General features: G+C 36.4%; 1 protein-coding gene across 2 annotated transcripts in view; it reads left to right on the forward strand.

The window, feature by feature from the left end:
- Nucleotides 1–9,472, forward strand: part of LOC131069168 (uncharacterized protein At2g37660, chloroplastic) — a 93,090-nt gene extending 83,618 nt beyond the window's left edge. The window contains exons 7-9 of one of the 2 annotated variants that reach the window (XM_058004523.2): nucleotides 8,761–8,934; nucleotides 9,043–9,138; nucleotides 9,244–9,472. In XM_058004523.2, coding sequence (XP_057860506.1) covers nucleotides 8,761–8,934; nucleotides 9,043–9,138; nucleotides 9,244–9,384 — 411 coding nt within the window. In that variant the 3' untranslated portion in view covers nucleotides 9,385–9,472. Of the gene's footprint in view, nucleotides 1–8,760; nucleotides 8,935–9,042; nucleotides 9,139–9,239 lie in introns of both variants that reach the window. The other variant, XM_058004525.2, reaches the window with a different exon arrangement.
- Nucleotides 9,473–11,053: the final 1,581 nt, after the last annotated feature.

Here is an 11,053-nt window from a genome sequence, read left to right on the forward strand (position 1 = left end):
AAGATTATGTTTGATGCTTGCCAAAAGTACTTTACTTATATGATGCTTGACCTTTATTAAGTCGGCTTGGTTTAATTTAAACTTGGCACCATTTTATGTTTTATTTCATCTAATGTGTGGCATGTTCTTTTATAGGGTCGGCCCTATTTGAAGGGAACACACAATCTTTTAAGTGTGGCGTGAGGAATGGCCTAGCCCTAAAGGGTACACGTTACCCTTTGAAGTGAGAAAAGGGCCCAGCCCTTAAACGGATTCCAATGTTGCCATTGGCAATTGGAATCCTCCTCCCTAGTTATAAACAACACTCCTTTTTAACTAGGGAGGAAACAATTACATAATCAGATTATCTTAATCTTCCATCTTGCACACAAGCAAGGAATTGATTACATAATCAAAATGTTGTAGCCTTTCATCGTGCACACGAGCATAGATTGGAACTACATAGCATAATCTTCCATCTCGCACACAAGCATAGAATGGATCCACCTTACATTGCCCGCAGAGGGTGGAGAGGATCTTTTCTACCATCTTACATTGCTCGCAGAGGATGGTAACATTTATTCTTCTCCCTGAGAAGATTACAATACCACCTTGCATTGCCCGCAGAGGGTGGTTGATACAACAAAATGTATCACTGAGGTTGAAACTCCCTCTCAATCAAGGTTTCATTTTCCACAATACCAAGTCTGTCTCTGAAGTACACAAACTTCACTTTGGACAAAAGCTTGGTAAGAATATCTGCAATCTGATCATTAGTACTGACATACTTCAGCTGAATAGCGCCTCTTTGCACCATATCTCGAATGAAGTGATAATGAGTCTCCACATGTTTTGTCCTGTCATGAAACTTCGGATTGACAGACATCTTTATACAACTCTGATTATCACAATGAATAATTGTAGGTTCCCAAGGTTGTCCAAACAACCCAGCAAGAAGCTTACGAAGCCACACTGCTTCTCTAGAAGCAACATTTGCTACAATGTACTCAGCTTCAACAGTACTCAGTGCTATTGAGGATTGTTTTCTACAAGCCCAAGAGATCATTGTGGATCCTAAGTTGAAACAAATGCCTGAAGTGCTTTTCCCGTCCTTGACACTTCTTGCCCAATCTGCATCTGAGTAACCTTCTAGGGTTATTGGAGTGTTAACTGGATACTTCAACCCATAACCGATTGTGCCTCGTAAGTATCTCAGGATGTGTTTGGCTGCAACAATATGAACATGTTTAGGCAAGCTCATAAACTGGTTGAGAGCATTCACTGCATAGCATATATCTGGTCTAGTGTTAACTAGATACATAAATGATCCAATCAACTGCCTGTACTCAAACGGATTTGCAAAATCAGAGTTAGCTGCAGAAACACTCAACTTCTTTAAGTTAGATTCCATAGGAGTAGACATAGGTTTACAGTCCATCATTCTAAATATTTTTAAAATATCAATAGTATACTTTCCTTGACTTAGAAAAATTTCGTTAGATCTTTGCCATACTTCTAGACCTAGAAAATAATGCATTAGACCTAAATCCTTCATTTCAAATTCTGAAGCTAATTCTTTCTTACATCTAATAATAAGCTCATCTTTGCCAGTAAGAAATAAATCATCCACATATAGAACCAGAATTAGCATCTCATCATTAGATACTTTGAAGTAAATGTTAAAATCAACATCATTCTTACAAAACCCTAAACTTAACAAGTATTTATCAATTCTTTCATACCAAGCACGAGGGGCTTGTTTGGGGCCATAGAGAGCTTTCTTCAATCTACACACATGAGTATCTCTTTCATGAATCTCATAACCCTCAGGTTGTTCAATATAGACTTCTTCTTCAATGACACCATTAAGGAAAGCAGTCTTAACATCCATTTGATGCAGCTTCCAACCTTTAGCTGCAGCAATAGCTATTATAGTTCTAATAGAAGTATATCTAGCAACAGGAGCAAATGTTTCTTCATGATCTATGCCTTCGTTTTGAGAAAAACCACGAGCTACAAATCTAGCTTTATATTTTTCAATACTACCATCAGCATTATGTTTAATTTTAAATAACCATTTAGAGGAAACAACAGATTTACCTTTGGGTCTAGGCACTATGTCCCAAACATCATTCTTGATGATTGACTGATATTCTTCATCCATAGCTAGCTTTCAGGCATGATGGTTCAAGGCTTCTTCAACATTGCATGGCTCAGACTCAATGAGATTGCTCATCAATGCAACATAGTTGGAGAATACTTGAGGTCTCTTGCTTTCTTTGAAGGTGCCACTGGGAGCTGCAAATCTTTCAACTTCTTGAATGGTGTTTCTCACCCAAAGTGGCCTCTTTTTGCTAACAACAATGTCACTAGGTATATCAGTGGGATCCATGGGCTCAGGTGGATCATTATGCTCTTCTTGAGGTGGAGGCTCAACAGGCTCCATCTGAATCTCAAGGTTAGTATCGACATTCATATCTTGATTATCATGAATTTTATCAACAAAGGGAGAACCTTTTGATTTATTAAAAGCAATATCTTCTTTAAAGGTAACATCCCTACTTACCTCAACATATCTTTGACCTAGAATATAGATCCTGAAAGCTTTGGAGTATTCACTGTATCCAACTAGCATTCCTTTCTTTTCGGAAGGCTCCAGCTTGGTTCGCTTTTCTTTGGGCACATGGACATATACAGGACTTCCAAAAATTCTTAAGTGGCTGATGTCAGGTTTGGATCCTGTGAAGGCTTCTTCAGGAGTCATATTCTTTAGAACGCGGTGGGGACATCTATTTTGAATATATATTGTTGTTCTAGAAGCCTCAGCCCATAGAAATGTCTGCAAATCTTGGTCATGAATCATAGCCTTTGTAGCCTCGACAATAGTTCTATTCTTTCTTTCAGCAACACCATTTTGCTGGGGATTGTAGGGAACACAAAACTCCCTCTTAATTCCTGTCTCAACACAAAAGTCATGAAAACTGCCAAAGGTATACTCACCTCCATTGTCAGATCTTAAGCATTTAATTCTTTTACCAGAAATGTTTTCAACCAATGCCTTAAACTCTTTAAATCTACTTAAGACTTCATCAGATTCTTTAGACTTTAAGAAATAGATCCAAGTTTTCCTCGAGAAATCATCTATGAATATTACATAATAAAGAAATCCACTAGGAGATGCTATAGACATAGGGCCACATAAATTAGATTGAACAAGTTTTAGTTTTTCTTTAGCTCTACTTTCACTTTTATGAAAAGGACTTTTAACATTTTTACATGAATCATCATGAAATTTACTGAGTTCAGGCATACCTTTAACTATCTTTCCAAGAGAGGGAAGAGCTTGAAAGTGTAAGTGTCCAGGCCTTCTATGCCATAGCTCACAGGATTCAAGGGCTTCATTAATGAGGGCTTGAACAGGGTTAGTGGAAAGCGTATACAAACTATCATATATATTTCCAATAACACGAGCAAATTTAAAACTAGATTTCTTAGGCCAAGCAAGTACTTTACCCTCAGAAAATGCTACTCGATAACCTTTATCTTCTAGAGAAGAAATAGAAATTAAATTTCTTTTAATTCCAAGAACAAATAAGATACCACTAAGGTGAAGTGAAATACCAGAGTCTAAATTTAAAGTAGTGCCAGAACCTCTTACCGAATATCGAGCATCGTCACCAATTACCACATGTAAACTAATATCCTTTTCTACTAAGTCTAAAAGATGTTCACGATAGCCTGTGATGTGTCTGGAAGCACCACTGTCAATCAGCCATGTGTTACTATCTATGGGTATGCTGCTTGACAAGGTAGAGATGAATAAGAAGTCTTCATTTTGTTCTGAGACGTCATTTAGGTTGACTTCTCTTTGCGTGGGTTCATTCTGACATTCTTTAGCATAGTGACCAAATTTGTCACATCTGAAACATCGAACACGAGAGAGATCTCTTGGCTTCTTCCAAGAATACTGAGAACTAGGTGGTCTGAAATCTCTATTCTTCTTGGGATTATTCTTCTTCCAATTACCACCTTTTTTGCATTGGGTTGCAAGCATATGTTGATCATCCACTTGAGGACTCTTGAGTTTTCCTCTTGTGGCAAGGTGAGATTCCTCATGAAGGCAATCGTTCCAAAGACGATCAAAGGTTGGAAATTCAAATCTCCCACTTATGGATTAAATGAAGAAATCCCATGAATCTGGAAGACCATTTAATGATATCATGACAATATCCTTGTCTTCTATGTCATGTCCAATTGTGCCTAGTTGATCCTTTAGTTTTGAGATCTTCATGAAGTAAGACATAACTAAATCTTCCTTTGCCATTTTAATATGAAGTAATTGTTGCCTTAATGCAATTGCTCTACTGAGGTTATTGATCTCATTAATACCTTCTAGATGTTTGAATATCTCTCTAGCTGTAGTGAACTTGGAGATGGAGGTGACAAGGTGATCTCTAATTGAGTCAATGATGAGCTTTCTGGCTTTGAGGGCATTCCTTTTGAATTGCTTTAATTCTTCTTGATCTGTGGGCGCAGTCAGCTCTTTGTCTTGCACAAACTGAAGAAGATCATCTTCCTCAAGAGCAAGTAAGATGCAAACCTTCCAGGAAGCAAAGTTAAGTGCCCCTTCGAGCCTATCTTCAACTTTCAGCCCTGTCATTGTCCTGACTGAAAATGAAACAGCAAACTGGAAATTAAAGACTACTGAAATCTGAAAGTTAATATATAACCTAGAGCTCTGATACCATGTTGAGTTTTATACTTTCAGATTAATGGAAGACTGAGAAATCAGAATTTAACTATTAAATTAGATTGTTTGCAGTTAGAATTAATGATTTTCAGACTTAGGAACAAACATAGAAGATAAGCAAAATGAAACAAGACACTATTACCCTGGGAAAACCTCCTAGGAGGAAAAACACAACCAGAAAAGATTCTCAGATTTGATTATGGATTATATTCAATATTCTGATTACAATACTTATCTCTTAGGTAGCTTGATGAAAACACCTAGGGTAAACAACACTTCTTTGCTGTTCAAATCAATGGAAATGTCATCTTCAGATTTGCATCTTGATGGCCTAGCTCTTCATATGACAGAAGTATTACGCCTTCAAACAACTGACATACTTTGCATCATTTGGATGGAATTCGCCTTCAAGGTGCGGATGTATTTGCACAAAATTAACTTGCAGCAGATAGATGAATTCGCCTACTTCTCCAATCAGATTTCGCACTAGATTGCAGAGCTAATGCGCTTGAGGGTTGAACAAATGAAGATTATGTTTGATGCTTGCCAAAAGTACTTTACTTAAATGATGCTTGACCTTTATTAAGTCGGCTTGGTTTAATTTAAACTTGGCACCATTTAATGATTTATTTCATCTAATGTGTGGCTTGTTCTTTTATAGGGTCGGCCCATTTGAAGGGAACACACAATCTTTTAAGTGTGGCGTGAGAAAGGGCCCAGCCCTAAAGGGTACACGTTACACTTTGAAGTGAGAAAAGGGCCCAGCCCTTAAGCGGATTCCAATGTTGCCATTGGCAATTGGAATCCTCCTCCCTAGTTATAAACAACATAAACTATTTACAGTTATATTTACAATCATATCATTTTTAATACTAGCACTAATGGTGAATAACAGAGTATGCGGAACCTGACAGAAATGCATGGAAGATGCCTTTCCTTCCTCAACTTTGTCCTAGAAGATATAATAGGTCATTTGAAAGGAAAGCATCTCAATGCTCTACCATTCCTTGGTTTATTTTTGACATCAACCAAACTACCGGTCATTATGAAATAGAAGGGGAACCAAATTACTGGACAGAATGCAGTGACATTCTTCTCCCTGTTAATTTCATATCGGGGTATATCATTTTAATATTAAGTTTGGGCTCATAATGTTCTAATTCATAAAATATTATGTCTACGAAAAAATGAGGAGGCTTTATATTTAATTTGTAATTAATTTTAAAAGAACACAGTTACAAGAGACTAAAAGGGCAGATTGGGGAATTTCTTTAGATGTGTAATCAGATAAAATATGCATAAAATATTAACAGTAAATATGGAATTACTGTAAATATGCATAAAATATTAACAGTAAATATGACTGTTAAAACTTAATATAAAAATAAAATTTAAAAATTGCAAAGAAATGGAAAATACCTGGAATTCCAGCAGCTCCGAGAAAGATGAGAAGGAAGAATGAAAAGGAAAGAAGTTGCCGTGAAATCTCCCATTGCCGTGAAATTTCGCAGTCACCCTAATCTCGCAGACACCCACCCGTGAAATCTACTTCCGTGAAATCCCGCACGATATGGCATCAAATCCTACCACGTCGCGCAGATATAAAGCAATTCGTTCTTTCATTTCGTGCCCCTTTTTGGCGACTTTAGGGTTTTTCGCGGGCTCCCGATTTTATCACGATTAATCGCGCGATTAATCCGTGATTTAATTGGATAAAATCGTTGAAAATCGTTGAAGAAAGTCAACAATTAAAAACCGCGATTTTCGGAAATAAATCGTCAGTTTTGCCAATCCCCGATTAATTGGGTATAATCGCGTTTTATTGGCGATTCTTGCTTTTTGGTTTATATGATGATCACAAAGCTCTTCGATGAGGATAGTATTAATTGCATAAGTTTATTGGCATAGCAATCATAAAGAGATTCTTTCATATTCAATTTTATGTCTGCAGTTTTCTTGGTTTAGAATAATTTGGTGTTTTGTTTATCATTTGTCTGCCATAAGAGTATTCATGTGTTTTTCAAGTGGCTTATTGTAAAATCCACTGGTCTTGATTTGAATAAATTCCAACTTGATAACCAATAGTTTGCTGTATATGGTTTATGTTTCAAATGGTACTGTCCATGATGTTTAATCTTTGTAAACATATACTTGGCAACATGATACTGAAAGACAATTCTTCTGTCATAAGCAAACAACTGAACTTAATTTACCAATGTACTGATCCTTTACTGGTTTCTTAGACAAGTAGCGAATCATAGGAGAGAATACTGGGACGAACAGATTTCCTATTTTAAATAGTTGTTTATTGTTGTAAACAGGAATCTCATTGGAAATTTTATTCCTGACGGTACAAATCTTTCAAGACATGAACATATTTTCTGTTTATGAAAAGATTACTGAACAGTTTGCTTCCATTTATTCAAAGTCTTATCTACTGGCATAAACATCCCATTTGAATACACACATTAAAGATAGTTCACGGCCTTACGGGGTTACCTGAAGAAGCGATTTCCAGGCGTCTGTATCCCTCTATGGTAGTCTGAGACCATCCTTCTTTGCAAGGATGATAGCCGTGACAACTCCCAAACTCTTTCAATCGTCTCCCCAGGATATTCCGTCACCAATGAATCACGCATTGGTAATAAACATCATATTAAAAATAACTCATGCACAGTTAACAGGCCCGATTTAATGTATTGATATTCTGTATAAACCACCCTAGGCTGTGTATTGTCTCTGGTTGGTGGTTATATTTTCCTCAATGCATAAATATGGTAATGGAAAAGGAAGCACACACCCTGAATAATCTCAAATGGCTAAGAAGAACTCACGGCATGATGAGAGAATCGTGCGACACAGGAATTCCTTCTGATGGCTTATTTTATCTGAGTTTGTCTTATCTGGATAACTATCATCTCAAAGCAGGAAACATGGAACCTTACACCACATGAGCCTGAAGAAGACAAGAAAGTTCAAATCAATTATATTTAGGAAATATTGTTCAATGACTGCCATGACCAAAGAGTGAACTCTTCATTCAAGTTTGTCTGTATGTGCCTCCCTTCCAAATCACTTGTCTTATTAGATTCTGACTGCCACGACTTCAGAAGAATATGAATCGCCCAGTACCATGAAGACCACACACCAGTAATGTGTATTATTTTTATATAGCCTCGATACAGTTCATCGGCTCTCCTTTCACTCACGACTTCCACAAGGGCAATATGATTATATATATGCCAACCAATCTTCATAGAATAAAATAGGCATTCAACTCCTCAGATAATTCCCTCGCATAGCATTGAAGAAATATTTTCCTTAAAATGATTTCCAGTGAGATTAATATCGCTCAGCTCTGGCCAACTTCACGCCAAACTCATGAAATCCATCATGTTTTGAAAATAAAACTTAATATTGATTTATCAGCAATAAAATATCTGTTTCCCAGCAATAACAACTTATTCTGAAGATTACCTCTGGAATAAACCTTCAACTGATGACTTGCTCTGTATCTCCTGAAAGTACTCTTATTTTGTAAATTTGTCTTCAATGGAGACTTTAAAAATTATGCAAATCTTCCAATTGTTCCACACCAACTGAGAAGCCTACCTGACCCCTCCCAGACCATCTAGGGTAGATCAATCTCACTACCAAAAATGGTGACTTCAGAATTTTCGTCCCGAGCCTGTAAATCTGAGAAACTCGGAAATATTAATGTCAGAAAATATAAACCATTCTATAACTTATACCAATTCTGAGGGTTGTTTTTATAATTACTGTTTTCAGTTTCTTCCATTCCTGCACATTATTCATTAATGACTTTAATTAATCTTTTTTTATTAAAGTCACTTTCATTAATTATTAAAAATATTGCCTTTTAATTTATTTTTAGGTAATAATATTAAATAATTAATTTTAATTCTTTTTGCTCCATTTAAGCCTTCAGAAATTAAACGGGACATTACACTTGAAGTTCTTTTTACTAACCCACTTGAAAATGAAAACCTGTGTTATTTAAAAGGATGCAGTTGGCTGTGTTTAGAAGCCATGGTGGTATTCAAGCTTTTATAAATGGCAAAGCTAAAAGTTTAGCTGAGGAAAATGAGATGGCAATTATAACATCAGGGATTCCGTACACAATAGTTAGAGCAGGTCTATTACAAGATAGACCTGGCGGTCAGTTTGGCTTCAACTTCGAAGGGGTAAGTGAGGTTACTAACATTATCTTGTCTATTACGGAGATGCTTTTAGCAGATTTTTAACTTTATTATGCCAGGAAAAGTTAAATGCGAGCCAACATTTGTTTACAGGGTTGTGCAAGCAAAGGATCGCTTAGCAAAGAAGATGCAGCAGCTATTTGTGTTGAGGCACTTGATACATCTCCTCAAAAGGGACTTATTTTTGAGGTAGTCTAACTTCCACGATTTACAGTTAATCATAAATCTGTACTTCTGTTTCTGTATGATATTACTGCGTTTGTAGCTAAGTGAAGGGATTTTCTTGCTAGGTAGTTAATGGGGAGGAGACGGTGCAAAACTGGAAAGATCTTTTCACTTCATTGGCTAAAAGTAGCAACCCACCATTATAGCCATATGCTGTTCACACACTTAGTGAATTCCAAACAGTCGATGCTCACGATTCCTTTATTTTAATTTTTCACTTGGTAAATCTGTATCTTGCAAAGGTTAGATCATTTTAATAAGAAGAGATGTTTAATATTGCTGAGATATTATGAGGATATTTCAGAGAATTAAGCTTGCTTGAAATCCATGGAATGATTAGTGTGCTGACTAGAATAATGTTCATTTTGTTAGTTTGCCCTTTTCTTGTTTTGTCGGCTGTTATGACTTAAATGCTTTATTTGAGATTTATGGCATTGAACGCAGCTAACATTATTGAATCAATACGATGCATGTTATATCTTATATCTGGGGACTGATGTTAAAACAGAAAAGCTGCAATGAAAATTGAATATCTAAAATACAAATTTTAATCATCTTTTTTCGTCTTTAAAAAATAAAATAAAATTCACGAAATGCACACAAAATCTGAAAAGATTAATAGAACTGTATGACAACTCAAAATGAATTTTCTTGCCTCTAGGTAGTATATACAGTGATAACACAATATTGTGAGGTCTGGATGCTAGCTCAGGTCCAATCTGTAGTTGCTGCGTTTGACCACAAACATTCATTCCGCAGGCTCCTCAGCAAAATTCTTGCCCAAAACATACGTTTTAGTTTTGTTGATGTTATTGTAGCAGCGGGAGATTCTTTCTCCTATAAAATTCAAATAATTAAATGATTTGGGAATGAGGCCGACTCAAGTGTGAGACGCCTCCATTTAAATTATAGCCGACGTGATGAGAAGTCATCCTATTTCATGTTTGTAAAGACGTCTCTCTTGGGGCTGATCATTCTTGAAAAGGCACCTCGATTTGCATATATATAAAGGGGAAGAGCACCAGTAGTTGAGCACCCTAACTTCGCACTTCTCAAAATCTTACGTGGAAATTTCAAATCACTTCCAATATTTTACAGTAGCTTACTTGGCAAGTCCCCCTGCTTATAACTAAGCTTTCAGCGCCACATCATCAAGTATGGTGCCAAATCAGCATGCTTTTTGCCAAGGTGTCCAAAACAGTCCCCCCAAAAAGTGAGACCAATAGGCGTGCAAAAGAGGCCCCAATAGTTGTGCAGCTGATATGGCATCACCTGATTGGTTACTTTTTACAATATTAGTACATTTCCTAATGACTATTGGTACATTTCCTAACAAAAATTGATATTTTATGTTTCAAACAATAGGTTTTATTTGTTCAATTTTTGGAACAAAAAGTATCAACAACCCTCACAACAATTGGTACATGCTCAACTATTGGTGCTCTTCCCCTATATACTCATGCGATCTTCATTCATTTGAGGATCTAACACATTGTAAGCAAACTAGCGCTTGAGGAAGGAGTTTGATATCTTTAGCATATTGGCATATTGCTTCAGATCAATACCTATTAAGGAGATGTTATTTTTGTTGTAAATACATGCCTAGTGAGGTGCCTTCACTTCATCATTGTATCGGCTTTGAGATTGGCCAAGTTGTAAAGGCAATTTTTTTGTATTATTCAATAATATAAGAGATACTATTGGCTGGGTTTTTCTCCCTCAAGAAGGAGAGTTTTCCCAGGGTAAAAGCGTTGTGTTTATTGTTCATGTGTTGCATATTCTGCTTTATGTTAAATCTAATCTTAAAACTAACATGGTATCTAAGCGGGTTCAAGAGATTCGATCAGATTTAATTAAGCAGATTCTTTATGAAGTTCAT

The sequence above is a fragment of the Cryptomeria japonica genome, chromosome 5 (assembly GCF_030272615.1).
Source record: "Cryptomeria japonica chromosome 5, Sugi_1.0, whole genome shotgun sequence".
NCBI lineage: Eukaryota > Viridiplantae > Streptophyta > Pinopsida > Cupressales > Cupressaceae > Cryptomeria > Cryptomeria japonica.